Source organism: Prionailurus viverrinus, chromosome B1, assembly GCF_022837055.1.
Source record: "Prionailurus viverrinus isolate Anna chromosome B1, UM_Priviv_1.0, whole genome shotgun sequence".
In the NCBI taxonomy this organism is placed as follows: Eukaryota; Metazoa; Chordata; class Mammalia; order Carnivora; family Felidae; genus Prionailurus; species Prionailurus viverrinus.
In genome coordinates, this window is record NC_062564.1 from 162,114,997 (window position 1) to 162,133,021 (window position 18,025).

Consider the following 18,025-nt stretch of genomic DNA (forward strand, 5'->3'; position numbering starts at 1 on the left):
TCATCAGTGTATTAAACACTTGATGAGATACATGAGCGGAAACATTTTCCTCTCTGACATGCTGTGCTGTCTGCAGGGCCACTCATGGTGATTGTGGAATTTTGCAAGTTTGGAAACCTGTCAACTTACTTAAGGAGCAAGAGAAATGAATTTGTCCCCTACAAGGTATGTCATTTCTTAACTCAGCTCTGGTCACATTGTAAAACGGAAGAAAACACAAAGTGATACAGGTTAATCTTCTTTTGTTAAAACCCCGTGAAGAACTTGTGAGGGGGCGCCTGGGTGGTTCAGTCAATTAAGTGTCCGACTCTTGATTTTGGTTCAGGTCATGATCTCAACAGTTCATAAGATCGAGCCCTGACTCGGGCTCTGGGCTGATAGCACGGAACCTGCTTAGGATTTTTTCTCTCTCTCTCTCTGCCCCTCCCCTCTTTGCGCTTTCTCTCTCTCTCTCTCTCTCTCTCTCTCTCTCAAAATAAATAAATAAATAAACTCAAAAAAAAAAAAAAGAAGAACTTGTGAGGAATCTTCTTGGCTGTTGTAACCTCTTTTACCTACTGGGGAACATATCTTCTCATGTTTTATTTTTTTGTGACTCTAATTTACTGAGCCATTATAGATGGTGCCTGAGGGGGCAGGAGGAGGAGGAAAGGGAAGGATGGAGAGAAGGATGGCTTTGGATTATTTTCTCTCTCTCCTAGCAGTATTTGGCCCCATGGAATGTCAGCCCCTCTGTAAAGAGCACCCTAATGTTGGAAGTGTATCTGGGATAGACTTGAAACAGGCATTTATCTCTAAGCTAAAGAAGGAGGAGGGTGCCTGGGTGGCTTAGTCGGTTAAGCGTCTGACTCTTGATTTTGGTTCTGGTCATGGTCTCGTAGTCCGTAAGTTTGAGCCACGTGTTGTGCTCTGCCCTGATGGTGCAAAGCCTGCTTGGGATTCTGTCTTCCTCTCTGTCCCTCCCTGCTTTCTCTCTCTTTCAAGACAGGTAAAAAATAAACTTAAAAAATAAAACAAAGAAGGAGCTAGGCTTCATGGAAGAAAATTTATTATGTAGAACATTTGCCCAAAATTTCAGCCCAGAGATTCCATATTCTTGCAATTGATGTCCTTCTTGTCTGCTTTTAATAGTTACAATTATTTTTATAGTTTACTACATTTGAGACATCTTGTTTGTATTCAAAGAATTTGTTCATTTGCTTCATTGTAGACCAAAGGGGCACGATTTCGTCAAGGGAAGGAATACGTTGGGGAAATCACTATGGATCCGAAACGCCGTTTGGATAGTATCACGAGTAGTCAGAGCTCAGCCAGCTCTGGATTTGTTGAGGAGAAATCCCTCAGTGATGTGGAGGAAGAGGAAGGTACCTGTCATTGCTTTCTTCATACGTAACGCATGCTTTTGCAGAAAAGAGAAGGTGATAAGGTGTTATGAGGAATTTTGTCATGGGAAAAGTTCAATACTCCCTAAAACTTGAAAGAGACCTGAATTTTGAGACTCCCACCATTCAGTCTTTCAAAAGTGAAGTGTGGAAGCCCTAAATAAGCAGCTGGCTAGGTTGTGAGGCAAAGCACAGAGAGCCTGAGAAATCTCAGGACCCCACGAGGGCTAAGCAGTCGACCATTAAACCAGTGCTTTGAAACTATTGGTTCAACATGGAGTAGCGGGAGGGGCTCAGCGCTCTGTTCCTGAGGGACAAAGGAGGCTCTCTGGTGGTTGATTAGCCTCCCCATTACCCTCAGCAGTTCAGCCCCATCCTGCCTAAGTCACCAGCACAACACAAGACTTTCCATTAAGTATACCCAACCTCTCCGAGGTGGTGTAGGGGTCACCTGCTGTTTCTACCCCAGTCCAGGTGACTTATCAACCACACTTCCTCAGAGGAGTCTTGGTAAACATATTTTTCTTTATCCAGTTATGCTTCCAATGATATTTTAGTGCTCTCTGGGAGTAGAGCTGTATTCCCAAACTTCCAAGACTTCTTTCAGCTCCAGGATACACTATCTGCTTCCTTCAGAAGGAGCAGAGACATCTCCATAGATATAGAGATGGGGCTTCCTGACATCTGGCTCCTCTTGAGGCACGAGCTTAAAAGAACCCAGTCATGAAATAGTGGAAGAAACCTGCTTCCATTTCCCTTGACGCGAGGCTACAGATAGACCTTAAATCTGGCTTCTTCCTCTTAGAAGCCAAATGGGCTGTGCCAAGCTGGAACTTGGCCTAGAGGAATGTGGAGAGGCTATCTGGACCTCATGCAACCTCTGTCCCATCTTTCTCACAAAATGGTGGTCAGGGCACAGGAAACCCAAAGGATTGAGGAATTAAGTTGGAGTAGAAAGGGTGATGGCCTGGAATGTGTCCTCCCATTTCTTCATTTGGAAAATGGAAGGGTTTCACTAATTGTTCACTGAGCGCCCTCTAGCCCTAAGCCTAAAGAAATCCTTGAGAAAATGGTTCACAGTCTTTTTAATACTTACAAGAATATTATTTCATGGAGTTTTCATTAACTCCGGTATTTGTCTCTAGGAGAGAAACCATGTCTTATCTTATCTGACCAAAGTCAAGAGATCATGTCGAAACACCCATTAATGTCTTCGTGTTTATTTGTACCAGTTGCACGGAAGTAAATACCACCAGTTTACGCAAATCCATCTTTCCCTCGAAGTTCCTGTCATCTCTCATTCATATCCTTGGAGGGAGAAAAAGCATCCTCTCAGCCCTGTTTTAAAGTGTTTACAGCACTTTCTCAGCTTGAAAGTGAGAGAAGTAAATATATTTCTGGTATTTTTAGTTATCTGTTGTCGATTATAGTCCGACCTTTGGCCTTTGTCCCAGGACAAAGCCTGGAGAGAACAGATTCAATGACCCTGAATATTGTTGTTTTATTTTTAGAGTTCTTGATAGGAAACTGTTGTTTATCCCTCTGGGTACATGAAAAAAAAAAACAGTTTGAAACAGCAAACTTGAAAAAGTCCTCTCTCACCCCCTGCTATCTTTGCCAAATTTACCTCCCTTCTGCCTCCTGGATTTGCTGGTTCCATTTGACTAAGATGGAAAAACCAACATTTTTTTGCTAAGGAGTATGATGCAAGCTAATAATACTGGGATCCAGCAACCTTGCAGAAGATAACAGGCATTTTCTGTCTGCTTCTGTTTCCAGAAGCTTAACTCCCAAGTTTTCAAATGAAGATTATTCTCACAAACTTAGAAACGCATAGTTTCTGGTGGCAATACTGATCTCTGTCCTTCTGCATCTTCCAACAGTTTCTGAAGATCTGTACAAGAACTTCCTGACCTTGGAGCATCTCATCTGTTACAGCTTCCAAGTGGCTAAGGGCATGGAGTTTTTGGCGTCACGGAAGGTAAGACTGCTCAGGGGGAAGCAAAGCGTGTCTTCAGATCACAGATTCGGAAGTAAGGTGTTCAGTGCCAGCCGCTGGTGTGTGTTTCAAACTGTAATTCATCGTCCACTCCTGGGCCTATTGGAAGAGTTCTGTTGGGGAGACCCCACTTCTGCTAACTTCAGGAGGTGTAGGGATTTCATGACATCAGTTCATGTGATCAACACTTACTGAACATCTATGAAGGGCAGGCGGTCTTGTAGGTACTAAGAAGACTGTGTGAACAAACAGGCAAGATAGGAGTTCACGTCCTATCGGGTGGAGCAAACGGTGAACAATGTAAACAAGTCAAATACATAGTAGGTTGGATGGGAATAAGCAGTGTGGGGAAAAATAAGCAGGAAAGGGCTACAGAGTATACAGGACTGGTATGTTTGTGTGTGCATAGGCTTCTGTGTTTGTGTACATCAATTTTAAACAAAGTGAACAAGGAAGGCTTTATAAGAACGTGACATCTGAGCAGTGACCTGGAAGAGGTGAGGGACTGAGCCTTGAAGATATCTTAGCGTAGGAGAGTGTATTTTTAATTTATTTTACATTCATCACCATCCATCAAAAAGTATTTGTTAGTGGTATAATTAGAAACCAGGAAGGACAGGCCTTAGATGTGAGCGATTAAAAAAGCTAAACTTAGAAAAGTAGGCCAAACAAAGACTGAGGTGGGGACGTGACAAGTTACAAATATTCCAAAGGTTGTAAACACCAAGGATTCCAGCCTCTGGAAAGGGTAGAATGGATGGTTTTATATTAAGCAAGAAAAATTCAAATTAAGTTTCAGGAAAAGGGATCAGTTGACAAAATGCATTTGCTGCACCCTCCTGGTGGGGGAAGAAAGACTTAATGTTTTTGCTTTTCTTTCTAAATTAGAGTGAAATCTCTAACCCATTTTTCTCTGAATCTGAAAGCTTGTCGCAGCTTTTTGAGCCTCCAGATCTCAGATGTTTCTGTGGGGGGAGGTCTTGTCTCCTTTTTCCCAAAGGGAAGGATTTTCCTATGGAGAAAGGCCCTTTGCCTTTCTTGGAGATTCTGATTTTATTTCACTATTTTTTTTTTTAAAGGCCAGAGCCTGCCATTTGGTCAGGATATCTTTCGACTGGGAAGGGAATCGGGCAGAGGACCTTTAACTTTTCTCACATCTGTCGGCTGGTTTCTTGAACACCACCTGGTTGTTAGACTAAAAAAAGGAAGATCTTTGGTTGGGGGAAAAGTAGGGAGGACTGCCTGTTTTTTGGAATCTCCTGTCTTGCTCGGTCATGCTTGCCAGTGTGCTTTTGAATATGCCTCTTTCATTAAAAAAATTTTTTTTTTAATTATCAGTTTTTGAGAGAGAGAAAAAGAGAGAGAGAGAGAGTGAGTGTGAGTGAGTGCACAAGCGGGGGAGGGGCAGAGAGCAAGGGAGACACAGAATCCAAAGCAGGCTCCAGGCTCTGAGCGGGTCAGCACAGAACCCAATGTGGGGCTCAAATTTACAATCGGGTGACCGATTGAGTCACCCAGGTGCCCCTGAATATGCCCTTTTCAGAGGGAAGTACTATACAGACTCAAGGTGTGGGTGTTCAGCAATGCCTGGCTCCCATGGTCACTCCTGCATGGACTTCAGAATCCTCTGAGCCTTTCATTCATTTATAAGTGTTCCCTGAGACTCTATTTCCTCATGAATCTACCAGGTGGAGCTAAAGTTGCTCAGTAGTAGGAGGCTACATGACGATGTGGGATATCGGGAAGGGAGAAACTGAGCAAAGGAAAAGAGTAGAGAGAAAGCAAGAGGAACTCACTTTTCTTCTTTGGTGCGCCTGAGAGCCAACTTGACCATCGAGAGGCTGAAATGTCTTTTGTAGACCTTTATGATGACCCAACAATTTGAAAACAGGATGAGCCCCACGGGGCATGGTTTATCAGAGCTGCTCAGCTTCAGTTCCATGTGGAATGGGGAAACCAACAAAGGGCACCAAACCGATGAGAGCCCCTTGTTCCTGGTTTCCGTGCATTCATTCGAAATAACTTCCATTCTAGGGCCTCCTTAGAATAACAGGTTTTAACCATATATGGTGCCAGGCCAAAGGGATATGTGGATGTGACCAGAAACACATTCTTGATTGTGTCCAAGAGAAGTCTATTTATGACTCCATGATCATGCTATAACTTAATTATTTAATTCCAGAGTCTGGGGCTGTTTATGGAATAAGCAGATGTGTGTGTCTCAGCGAAAGTCAGACTTTTTTCCTGAAGTGTTGATGAAAGTCATTAGCCCAGTGCTTGTTAATCAGTTAGTTTTCTGATGTGGATTTTTTTGAGCATGAGGTCACAACAGATGCAGAAGAGATCAGCTGTTCTGAGACCTAACACACACACACGATTCTTTTTGCAGTGTATCCACAGGGACCTGGCGGCACGAAATATCCTCTTGTCGGAGAAGAACGTGGTTAAAATCTGTGACTTTGGCTTGGCCCGGGATATTTATAAAGATCCAGATTATGTCAGAAAAGGAGATGTAAGTTTCAAAGATGAACCCATTGATCTGTTAAATTGCAGGATCCACATTCCTCTTTGCAAGCTTCAGGACCTGTGTTGGGAACAAAGGAAGTTTTTTCTTCAGATATGTGCTAAGTTGGGTTCTGATTCCTTGTCTTCTACCCTCTTAGGCTCGCCTCCCTTTGAAATGGATGGCCCCAGAAACAATTTTTGACCGAGTGTACACAATTCAGAGTGATGTGTGGTCTTTTGGTGTTTTGCTCTGGGAAATATTTTCCTTAGGTAAGTCACTTCGTTTTGTCCCTCCATCCATATTCCAAATAGAATGATATAAGTCAGTGGCCTGACACACACACACATATATATGTGTGTATATATATATATATATATATATATATATATATATATATATATATGATGTTCAAGAATCAGGCTGAGGGTTTTCTATAAAAGAAAATAAAATCAAATAATGTCCTATTCCTATTTTATTCTAGGTGCTTCTCCATACCCTGGAGTAAAGATTGATGAGGAATTTTGTAGGCGATTGAAAGAAGGCACTAGAATGAGGGCCCCTGATTATACCACACCAGAAATGTAAGACTTTGGAAGTGTCTTTCTATCCTTTCTTTTCTTACAAAAATTCTCCCTTCCCAGAAGACTTTTCATGATACAGACCTCTTTCATGACCCAGTCTGTGTCCTACTTGTCCCTGGAAGTCTTCCTTGATAATCTGAAGTAGAGAGTCATCTCTTCTTGAAACAACAACCCTATTATCGATACCAACCAGTTAGCTCCCATTAGATGTTGATTTATAGCATTTTCTGTACATGATACTCCAAGTGTAGGACTCTGTGTTTTATACAGTGCGGTGTTACTGTTTAGCATCTGGGCTCATGGTGGACGTTTCATAGATGTTTACTCGTTCGAGTGTTTATTTTCAACATCAGATGAGGAAGACGGAGGCAGTTAATGACATTAGTGTTTTGCTTCTCTAGGTACCAGACCATGCTTGACTGCTGGCATGGGGAGCCCAGTCAGAGACCCACGTTTTCAGAGTTGGTGGAACATTTGGGAAATCTGTTACAAGCTAATGCTCAGCAGGTTCGTGACCTCCACCCAAGAAGCGTATACAAGGGTTCCTCTCCTCCCTAGATCTCACGGCCACCACGCTGTCCTCTCAGCCACTGAAAAAGGAGCCATATTCTTGCAGATCTGAGCAGCAATGATTTTTTAAAATCTATAATTTCTCTTTTAGATAGATGAGATCCTAATGAGGTCCTAATCCATAACCTGGGAGCAGACCACTCGTTCCTCCTGATGTATCTTTTTGTTGTCTTCAGATGCTCTCCTAAAGTTAAAAAAAAAAAAAAAAATCGTTGACCCACAGAATATCAACAATGGGTGGGATTTCAAGGAATTTAATACACTGTGCAGGCAAAACTACATCTGAACCCTGCAAAGTACGAGGCATTTTTCTTAGTAAAATCCCAGGCCCCCATAACTTTCATTGGAGGATTTTAGAATTGTTAACCTTTACCATTAGAAAGTTATTTAATCTCCAGTCAGTGCCTCTTACCACCAGGAATGGAAGCCAATTTCCTCCTGCTTTTCTTTTGAACAGGTAGGGAACAATGGGTCAAATCTGTTTTTATCAGTAAACCTTTTGAACGTTTAAAGGTATCAAATTGCCCTTTATTTCTTTCTCTTGATGAAATAATGTTAAATTGTGCAACCTTTTCTCAGAAGACCCATTTTCCCGCACACTTATTGCTTTTCTCTAGCCTGTCATCAGATTTTCCATTGCCTTGAAATGTAGAGGCTAAAATTGGATGATCTGCCCTTTAAAAGACCTGGCTCGCGTAGGTAGGGCTTTGTGAAGAAATGATTCCTCAGCTCTCCGTGCTTTGCCGCTACGCGTATGGCCCCAGCCTGCTTTGTCTTCCTTGTAACCACAGTCCTCTGTGGCTCCCTTGCTCATCTTGTTTTTACATTATCTCTTTTACCGTACTTTCATATACGTGTCCCTTTCAAGTGCCCTTTTGTTTTTGACAAACCATTTTGAATGTTGTCTTAAAGTTCTACATTCAGATATGAAAGCGACCTGCCCGCTAACCAAGAAGCCCCCTTGGCCTTTGTTTCTCATGAAAAGGCTCTTGAGGGGCTGAAGCCATAACAATAGCATCGCTGTGTTTGTTGTTTCAGGATGGCAAAGACTATATTGTTCTCCCGATATCAGAGACTTTGAGCATGGAAGAGGATTCTGGACTCTCTCTGCCTACCTCACCTGTTTCCTGTATGGAGGAAGAGGAAGTGTGTGACCCCAAATTCCATTATGACAACACAGCAGGAATCAGGTACTGTATATGGTCAACATCCCCTAGGGGAGCTGGCATGTCAAGGTTCTTTGGGGAGGGGATGGAAGGAAGGCGTTTTCTAAAGCTGCTGCACCCCGCTTCCACATTTAACCTTAGCCCCAAGGCTGCTATAAAGGGAAGTGCTCCTTGAAGAGGGCCGGGGTAGGTGAGTTTCTTCCCATCTGTGGTCCACATTGCTGCCATAGCTGTTCCGTTAGAATTCTAAGCCCTGCAGCTGCAAATAGCTGGAATGCCATAGTTTGTTAATCTCCAGAAAAAGAGGCCAGTTTTATATAGACATCTGTATTTAAATTATCCCCATGTACTCTTTTATTAATGTGAATTAAACGGCTTAGGAAAGATTCAGGAAGGAAGAGTTTTATGCATATATGAAAACACACTTGTGCCTCTCTGGCTAGGGTGCAGTCTGCCAGGGGGATGTGTCCTGAATTTGACTGGACAGCACATCTTCCGAAGCCCCTCCCTAGTCTGATTTTCAGCATTTTATTTGCATAATGGGACTTCTGGGCTTATTTGAAACACATGCACTGCAGTCCTCGCCTGATTTGTAAAGGGGTTCTGAAGGCAGCTTCCTTTCTTCTCTCTCCCAGCACCTGTGCATGAGGCAAGAGTCGGTATGGTTTCTGCCATATAATAGTCAAATTGTCTTTTACTAAGCCTGGGACGTCGTGTCTTTGCTTTGTTTCTTTTCCCACTCTTGTGGGTGTTTTCTTCCTGTCACTGGACCCCCTGACAGCACAGTCCAGCCTGCCCTCTTGAGTGTGCTGTGGCTGCAGGGAGGGGCGCGGAGCTCTAGGTCCGCCAGGCTGCCAGGGGTTGGGGGGGGGGGAGGCCCCCTGGACCCCCTGACCCGTGGGATCCCACGGGGTGGCGGGAACACTGCCGGAGTGGGTAGAGGCTGACAGGCGAGCTGCCCGTTGAATCTGTGTCAAGAACTTTCAGCGTTTCTCGAAGAACTTTTCCTTACGTTATTGGATTTTGCTCACGGGATAACTCTCAGCGTTAGGCCAGGTAGAAACTATGATCTTTTCTTGATGTAGATGTTGAATGTGAGGCTCAGGGCAATCGCTTGGTGGAAAGAAAACTTGGTGGTTAAAGATCCAGATTTTAGAGGCAGGTAGAACTGGTTGGACCCCAAGTATGCCTCTTAGTGACCTGGCGCACATCTTCACTGGGACCCAGGTGAAGACACTGGTGTTCAAAAATTATTATTTTGAGAATTACATGATATATTGTATTTCTAAGTGGCTGGCACTCAGAGCACTCAGTGCACGATAGCGATTAAGCAAGCTGCTTAAAATCGCATCTCCCAGACAAATCCAGTTCCTCTGATACCTGTCTGAGTCCTATTGTCTGCCACACCCAGTGGGACCCTCAGAGAGAAAAATTAATGAACTGAAAACCAGTAATTCCACTCTCATGCTTAAAAACCTTTAGTTCAAAGAGCTTGGGTGGCTCAGTCGATTAAGCGTCTGACTCTTGGTTTCAGCCCAGGTCACCATCTCACAGGTGATGGGATCGAGCCCTCTGTGCTGACAATGTGGAGAGTCCGTCTGTTTCTCCCTGTCTCTTAGCCCCTCCTGCCGCCCCCCCCAAAAATAAATAAACTTAAAAAACAAAACAAAACAACACCAAAACCCTCTAGTTCAAGCTTGGCTGGCCTTCTGGGGGTGGTAGTTATTCCTGCAACATCACTGCCTTCTGCCCGATCAGAAAGCCATTTGATCATCAGCCATATTCCTTGGGTTTTTTGTGACCAGGTGGAGTGAGGACCTGAGCCGGCAGCCTCTTGGCTCGCTTGGACACTTTGCATATGGTGCCAAGAGTCGATGAGGTCATGTTGGTGTAATGGAAGTGCCGAACGCAATGCCGGATCTAAGTCAGGGCTGCTAACACTTATCCCCAGAAGCGTGGACAAATGTGACACCACACTCTGAGCATAGGCCTGGCTCCTATTTTCTGTCTGTGATTTTCGAATTGGTCTTTTCCAGTCCAGTTTCTCTTTTAGCCAGCCATAATTTGAAAAATAAAATGGAAATTGGAATCTTTTGTCTGCACCCCCTCTCAGCTGCCTCCACCTTTTTTCCTTTTGTAAAAACAAGACTCCACAGTCACAGTCGAATCATCGGGGTTAAAAGAAACCCAGAATGGAGGCATCTGCACATGGCACACCTCATGCTGAGGCTCTCTTTGGGTTCTGCTTCCCTGGGGAAGACCAGAGATGAGGCTGGGGTGCTTCTCGGCGGACTTGTTCTCTCCTTTTTCACATTTCCAGTCAGGTCGGAAAGCTGAGGAGTCTTTCTCATTCGTTTCCTCTTTATAGTTTTCAGTCTCCTTGCATTATAAATAGAGCTGGACAGAGGCACTGCTGTGGGCACCGACCTCCTGATCCATGGCCCCTTTAAATTATTTAAAAATATTTGTTCTACATTTATTTGGGGAAGAGGCTGAGAGGTGTGTGGGGGAGGGGGGAGGGGGAAGGATCGCTGGTGTCTAGACTCAGCTTTGCCTCTAATTTCCCGTGTGGATCAGCTCTGGCCCCAAGTTTGCATGCCTTCTGCAAGAAAACACATATTAATTGGACTCATCTTTCCATGAGGGCAGTTTGGGGACCATCTGTGCTTGCTCCATCATTTCCCCAGGGAGTTTCACCTCCTACTCCAAGCAGCTTATCAAAGATTTCTTTTCTCTCCCAGAGAAAGGTTTTGGCACATACCATTTTTCTTCATTTTGGTTAATTGCTGGTGATGATTAAGCGCTCCTGTGGATTGATGTCTGGGACTGCCTCCTGGCTAGATGTTCCTGAATTTGGCTGTGAGATCAGATTGCTTGAAATGAAACTGTCCTTTCTCCACCTTCTGTCTGTCCGCTCCCCCGCCCTGTTCCCACCGCGTGGTCAGTGGGTGCGTGGGAGAGAGCAGTGCTCTGCACATAGTAGGTGCTCAACAAAGACTCGAACAATCACATCCATTGTTCTTTTCTACTTTTTCCTTCCTGCTACTTTTCCAAGGGAGTCAGTGTGGAGTAGGGTAGCAAAACAAAACGAAACAATGGGCTTTAGAATGTGAAGGCCAATTTCATATCCCAATTCTAGCCATTTCCTCCCTAGGTCTCAGCTTCCTCGACTTTTTTCCAAGACAGCTGCATTATTGCCCAAGCTTACCCTCTCTAGTTGATTCTATATCCTGAATATCTCTGGGATGTGTCTACTTCTCCAAACCCTGTCGGCATCACCTTTCTTAGGCTGCCCTACTTTCTCCTAGATACGTGGAAAAGAGCCCCCTAATTGGTCTCATGGCCTCTGTTTTCACCTTCCTGTACCCAGAGCCATTTTTCTAAAGGGCGCATCTGACTTTGTTAGTCTCAGGCTTCAAATCTTTCAGTGGCTGCTTATAACCCTCAAAATAATAATCCAGATATTTTAGTTTTGTGATTTTGGACAAGTTCCTTAACCTTTTGATGCTTCGGTTTCCTCATCTGAACTTGGGATAGTAATACCCACCCCTGACAGGTACCATTTATGAAGGTGCTATGAGATAACAGTTGAGGAGCATTTTAGCACAGTGCCTGGCATGTGGTAGATACTCAGTAAAGGATTCCTGGATCAGGGAATGAGCAAATGAATGATTAACTATATGGTACCAATAGTTTTTGGCAATAGTCCGGACTGGACTCAGGAGAGGTGGGCTTTTCTCTCTCTCCTTATTTATTAGGTCCTCCTTTAGGTGGAGTTTCCTGAGGGAAGATGTCACTGGTGAACCTCATTCTCTTCTCTCCGTAAGGGGAGGAACCAGCCTCCTGGGGCAGGGGAGGGAGACTCGATTTCCATTCTCCTCCTTTGGTTCAAGCAAGTCCTCACTCCACTTGGTCACAGAAAACACAAAGAATACGTAACATGTCCAGGAGCCTGCCTAGGGTGGGGGCAGTATGCAGGGACGAGCGTGAAGAGTGAATTTGCTGTCCCTTGCTGTGAAACAGACGGACTTCCTTTCTCTCCACTTGGGCTGTCGGTGATCTTAACAAGATCACTCAAGACTCACCCAAAGCCACATGGTAGGGAAGGAGCACCCCCAGAAAACAGGTGATATGGTGTCTGACAAGTCCCATTCTTTGAACTCCTGAAGGAAGCTGGTATCCTTTGGAATTCAAGGAGGAAAACAAGCTTTGGCTGATAGAGCGTCGTTCCTTCTGAGAACATTTGCCACCCACCTCATCAGTCCTCCAGATATCTTTGTGAGTGAGGGAGAGAAAGCTATTACCAACACATTTTAGAGGCAGAGCCACTGAGGCAGAGAAATATTCACGACTTTCCCAAGTATGTGTAGTCAGTGGTAGACTTTGAAATAGACACAATATCTCATGACTCTTAAACCACACTGCCTTTCCCCAAGACCAACAATTCTGTGGGCTGAAAATAGGGGATTGTGAGACAGCCCGCCATCCCATCTACGCACTGAGCCTCAATTACATGCAGAAGGAGGAAGTTGTCTCCAGATCCTGCTGGGTTCAGTGTCCTTTCCGGAACCCAGGTGAGATTCAGTAAGATCTTCAGGTGTCTCCTCTGCCCATCTTTCACTGAATGGTTGCTCTGTGAGCGTTACCTAGAAAAACATTTCTGGAGATGACCAGAAAGATGTGTAACACTCGGCAGTGTGTTGAGAGCCCGGTGGAGGAACCTCAGGCCATCAGGAAGCCAAGCAGAAGGCAGTTGATCACTTGCTTTGCTGATGTTGTCTTTAGTCCAGCCCTGGTCCTCAGAAATATGATTCAAAGGAACAGGAGCTCATCTAGGCCCCTCACTTATATTATACTTTTAAATAGGCTTTTACAGGAAATTAAGCCTTCAATGTGCGCTAGCAGAGAAAGATTTTTGTTTTGTTTTGTGTTTCTTTTTCCAAAGGATGTTTTGAAGGTTGCTATTAAACTTGTGGTTGAAAGATAATGAACTTAGGTATCACTTTTGGTATCTGCAGCCAAATATACCACCACTAAAATATAAATATTTGTTCTTTTGCAGTCAGTATCTGCAGACCAGTAAGCGAAAGAGCCGGCCCGTGAGTGTAAAAACATTTGAAGATATCCCGTTGGAAGAACCAGAAGTAAAAGTAATCCCAGATGTAAGTACATCTTTTAAAAATAGTCTTAAAAACAATACAAAGGATGAAATGTTAGCTAGATAAATATTAGCCTAAGCGTTAGAGTCTTGGGGCCTCATTATAAGGCTGTCCTTGAGGGTATGTGTCAAGGGCTCATTATGGAGGTGGCACTGATCAGCACCCCCCCCCTTGCTTTTTACATAAGTACAGTCCCTGGCCCAAGTTTCTAGACAGTCTAGCGCCATGCACAATTCCACTCAAGTGTAAATAGTATCGTTGAGAAAAGAGGGATGGAAACAGGTCTCCTCAGCTGCTTCTTCCTAAATTCTTTTCTTCCGGGCCTGGGTTTACTACTAGGAAGTGGTTGTGCTCCTTGTGGCTTGTACAGTTTCGGGCTATGATATCTTTACCTCCCTCTGTTGAACCCTGGAGAGTATTGTCTGATAGATGGGTTAAGAAATCAATTTAATTGGAGCTCCTGGGTGGCTCAGTCGGTTAAGCGTCTGACTTCGGCCCAGGTCATGGTCCCACGCTTCGTGGGTTCGAGCCCCGCATCGGGCTCTGTGCTGGCAGCTCAGAGCCTGGAGCCTGCTTCAGATTCTGTGTCTCCCTCTCTCCCTGCCCCGCCCCTGCTTGCACTCTGTCTCTCTGTCTCCCAAAAATAAATAAATATTAAAAAATAAATAAATAAATCAGTTTAATTAATTGGTCAGTGTGCACACTCATCAATTGTGCCATCTCATTGTCTCTTAAAAAGGACAACCAGACGGACAGTGGTATGGTTCTTGCATCAGAAGAGCTGAAAACCTTGGAAGACAGAACCAAATTAGCTCCATCTTTTAGGTAAGCCACATAGAAAAGACAAAGCTCAACAGGAATTTTTGGAAGGAACTTAGGACTTTTTGTAGGGACAGTTTTCCCTTTTTGTGTCTTTGGTAGGTAGTCAGATTTGCATCAGCTGAACCAATAAAGAACTGAAACTAATCAAACAAATAAATTACCCGGCAAACCTAAAAAAGAATCTGAAATTCATTAGGGTATTTGGTCAGTTTTTATGAGAATTTATGAATACCAGGGTATTTTTATATTTATATGGTCAGTGGTTTGTATGGTACTGGCTAAATAACAAAGGTCATTGGATGCAACCCATCAAATTGAGATGATAAAAATCTTTGTGGACTCCGAAGAATTTTCAAACCTGTACATAAGTGAGTGCATCTGTCTTTAGAAGTATGATGTATATAAAAAAGAAAAAAAAATAAAATTAAATAAAAAAAAAAAAGAAGTATGATGTATAAAAAATAAGCCAGTATCTATTTGTTTGAGATACTTAAATATTATTGGCTGGCTTATTTGGCTTATTGTTATTATTGGCTAATTTGTGGGGAAAATACAAAATTTCGTGTTGAATATGATTTCCCCCGTGTGGTTTTGTAGGAATTTGTAGTTGTTTTGAATAGACGTATCTGCTTTTAACCTAACAAATCAATGAAAATCTGTGTAAAAATAGCGAGATGAAGAGCAGTTACCTGTTTGTGAATGAGCTCACTCTAGGTAAGAGTAGAGAAGACTTTGATCTACTTGTAATCGAACCATTTTATAAGATGGGAATACCTACGGGTTATGAGGGATGTTCACTTAAAGAAAACAAAAATAAAATGAGCCACTGTGCAATTTTTTGTTGGCTTTAGGCCCAAGGTAAGAAATTGTTCGAGCCAATCATGTGTTTCACTCATTGATTTAAAATGTGTTTATTCAGCAGTGACTATGTGCCAGCTACGATGCCATTGTTTGAGGCATTAACCTCATGTGACTGAGGTTGGATTGAACGAGAAATTGTATTTCTAGTTATTTGAAATAACTTTCAAACCATATATGAACATAGAGTGGATGAAATATTTTTTTGGTAGTTTTTAACATGGATAATTTGGTAAAACACGTATGCAGGGGGGAAAAGACCCGTACCTCAGAATGGTTTGAGAAAATGTAAATCCTGAAGTTTTACGCTTTTAGGCTTTGACATGATTATGGTTTGTCGTGATGCCATGCCACTGAAAACATTCTCTAGTTGCTGCTGAGTGATCCAGGCCCCCAGTCCTTCCAAAGAATGTGGTTTTGATGAGTAAAAAGCAGTTTTTGACAGTCTGGCTTGATTGCACACACACGCTTCAACGTATTCAAGTTTAAAGTTGCTCAAGAACTTTATTAACACCGTGCACATGCCTTGTAATCCCTAATTGACAGTGTGACGAAAGCAGAAGTGGACTTTCAGAACCTCCCAATTTCCTTTCCCATCATGAAAGAGTCCCTTTGGCTCCTATCATTGTATACAAACCTGTCAATCTGCAAGGCCATAAAAACGTTCCGTTGGTTGGAGCCTTTGCATAACTCAGGAGAACTGCCTTTCATCTCCTCGCAGCCTTGAAAGACTTGGACCTGAATAAGAGGACTTATCTGAAACTACTAGCTCATGCTAGTACCTGAAAATAGACATTGTCCGAGTGAACCTGATACGCTGATTAACAAGTGGGAAAGATAGGGGTCGGTGTCTCCAGGGAGATTACAGCCCCCCCGGGGTCGAGAACGGGGTTAGGATGCGAGGGGCAAGGACTGCCTTCTCTCCGCCAACTCATTTGGTTTCCCTGTCTTCCACAGTGGACTGATGCCCAGCAAAAGCAAGGAGTCCGTGGCATCCGAAGGCTCAAACCACACGAGTGGCTACCAGTCCGGGTATCACTCGGACGACACAGACACCACTGTGTACTCCAGCGAGGAGGCAGAACTTTTAAAGCTGGTGGAGATTGGACCACAAGCTGGCAGTGCAGCCCAGATTCTCCAGCCTGACTCTGGACCCGCGTTGGGCTCTCCTCCTGTTTAAAAGGAGGCACCCACGTCCCCCACTCCTGGAAATCACATGAGAGGTGCTGCTCAGATCTTCAAGTGTTGTTCTTTCCACCACCAGGAAGTAGCCACATTTGATTTTCATTTCCTAAAAAAGGACCTCAGACTGCAGGGAGCCAGTCCCCTAGGCATTTCCTAAGAAGATGTTTGTGACTCAAGAATGTGTTTGTGTTTTCTCCCAGTGTTGACTTTCTGTTTATGCGTTGAGAAAGCATGTCTGATGCCTCTTACTCTGGGTCTCTCCGTGGGTTATAACAAAAGGAGTTCAAGGAGTGGCTGCATCTTTCATGAAGTGGCAGGACCCGTCTCTGTAAAACCAGAAGATAAACCAGGTGATGCGAGTGCTTTAGGTGTTGAAGATGGGAAAGACCTTAAGGGCCGAGTCCGTCCGAGAAGCTCTGTTTGGGACACGTATGGGTCCTCAGCCAAGTCTTACGTGTGGGGTTTGGGTTGGCAGAAAGGAAGATGTTGGCTTGCTCTGAGAGCGGACCGGAGCTTTCAGATGCATTGTGTTGGCCCTGGTGGAGGTGGGCACGGGGTCTGTTAGGAAATGTAAAGGCTTCAGACGAGGTTACTGGTTTTAGAAGGTTGCGTGCTCTTCCCCGTTGGGCTAAATGAGAGCTCCTTGGGCTGTTTCCGACCTCTAATGAGAGTTCCTTCCGGACTCTTACGTGTCTCCTGGCCGAGCTCCAGGAAGGAAATGACGCAGCTCTGGCTCCTTGTCTCCCAGGCCGATCCTTTATTCAGAATGCCACAAAGAAAGGACATTCAGACGGAGGCTCCCTGTCGTGTGGAAGCGTTCTGACTGTATAAACCAGCTTCTGGTTTCTTCTGGATGAATACCCACCTATCTGTCCTGATGCGATATGTCTGAGCCTGAATGCAGTAGGTTCCGTATCAAGCTGTGGTGTCAAAGCTTCAGGAAGGATTTTACTCTTTTGTTCCTTCTCCCCTCCCTGACCCTTCCCTCTCTTCGCACCCCTGATCGGTCAGCATTTTAGTAATTTGGCCTCTACACTCTAGTCAAAGCTGATTTGGTTTGTTCACTCTCTGAATGACTGTTCGCCAGATTTCAAAATTATTTTATCACCAAAGGTTTAACCCCATCTCTTGTATTATTTAGGCTTCTAACATGTAAAGCTATTTCTATTGGTTTCTGCCCTTGTTCTTTCCTTTTTAAAAAAGAAAATGTATTTTTCATTTGGTATCATAGTGTGAGATGCTGGAACCATGACTGTAAAACATGCTGTGGCACATATATTTATAGTCTGTTTATGTAGAAACAAATGTAATATATTAAAACCGTATATTATATATGAGGAACTTTGTACTATTCACATTTTATATCAGTATTATGTAGCATAACGAAGGCCATAATGCTTTCAGCAATAGATGCCATTTTATTAAAAAAAAAAAAAACTGAAAAACTCCAATGAGTCCCTTTGCAAGGTTGTGTTTCTGTTCTTCTCATTTTGCTCACTTCTAAAGTGGAGGAGGGGGCGTCAGAGATAGTTGCCATGTGGTTTTTCATTTTTGCTTGTTTCCTTATTCTTATAAAGGATATTTTCGTAAAGTAGTTTATATTTTTGAAACCAATAAATGTATTCTCAGTAAAAAAATAACACAACGGTGTAATATGATCGCAGCTATTTGGAGGGAAAGTACTTCTGCCTTTACCCCTTCCTCTTTCATTGTGCAAATAATTCACGCACATGTGAACTCTCATTATATTCTGAGCATTTTTGAGATTCTTAAAACATGGATGGAGAGATATGTTCT

At 43.6% G+C, this 18,025-nt stretch overlaps 1 protein-coding gene across 2 annotated transcripts in view; it reads left to right on the forward strand.

Annotated features, from left to right (window-relative positions):
• Positions 1-17,682, forward strand: part of KDR (kinase insert domain receptor) — a 50,244-nt gene extending 32,562 nt beyond the window's left edge. For both annotated transcript variants that reach the window (XM_047856432.1, XM_047856431.1), the window contains exons 20-30: positions 77-165; positions 1,211-1,364; positions 3,266-3,363; positions 5,771-5,893; positions 6,045-6,156; positions 6,369-6,468; positions 6,870-6,975; positions 8,077-8,228; positions 13,267-13,366; positions 14,103-14,188; positions 16,001-17,682. In XM_047856432.1, coding sequence (XP_047712388.1) covers positions 77-165; positions 1,211-1,364; positions 3,266-3,363; positions 5,771-5,893; positions 6,045-6,156; positions 6,369-6,468; positions 6,870-6,975; positions 8,077-8,228; positions 13,267-13,366; positions 14,103-14,188; positions 16,001-16,223 — 1,343 coding nt within the window. In that variant the 3' untranslated portion in view covers positions 16,224-17,682. The remainder of the gene's footprint in view (positions 1-76; positions 166-1,210; positions 1,365-3,265; positions 3,364-5,770; positions 5,894-6,044; positions 6,157-6,368; positions 6,469-6,869; positions 6,976-8,076; positions 8,229-13,266; positions 13,367-14,102; positions 14,189-16,000) is intronic.
• The last annotated feature ends 343 nt before the right edge of the window (positions 17,683-18,025 follow it).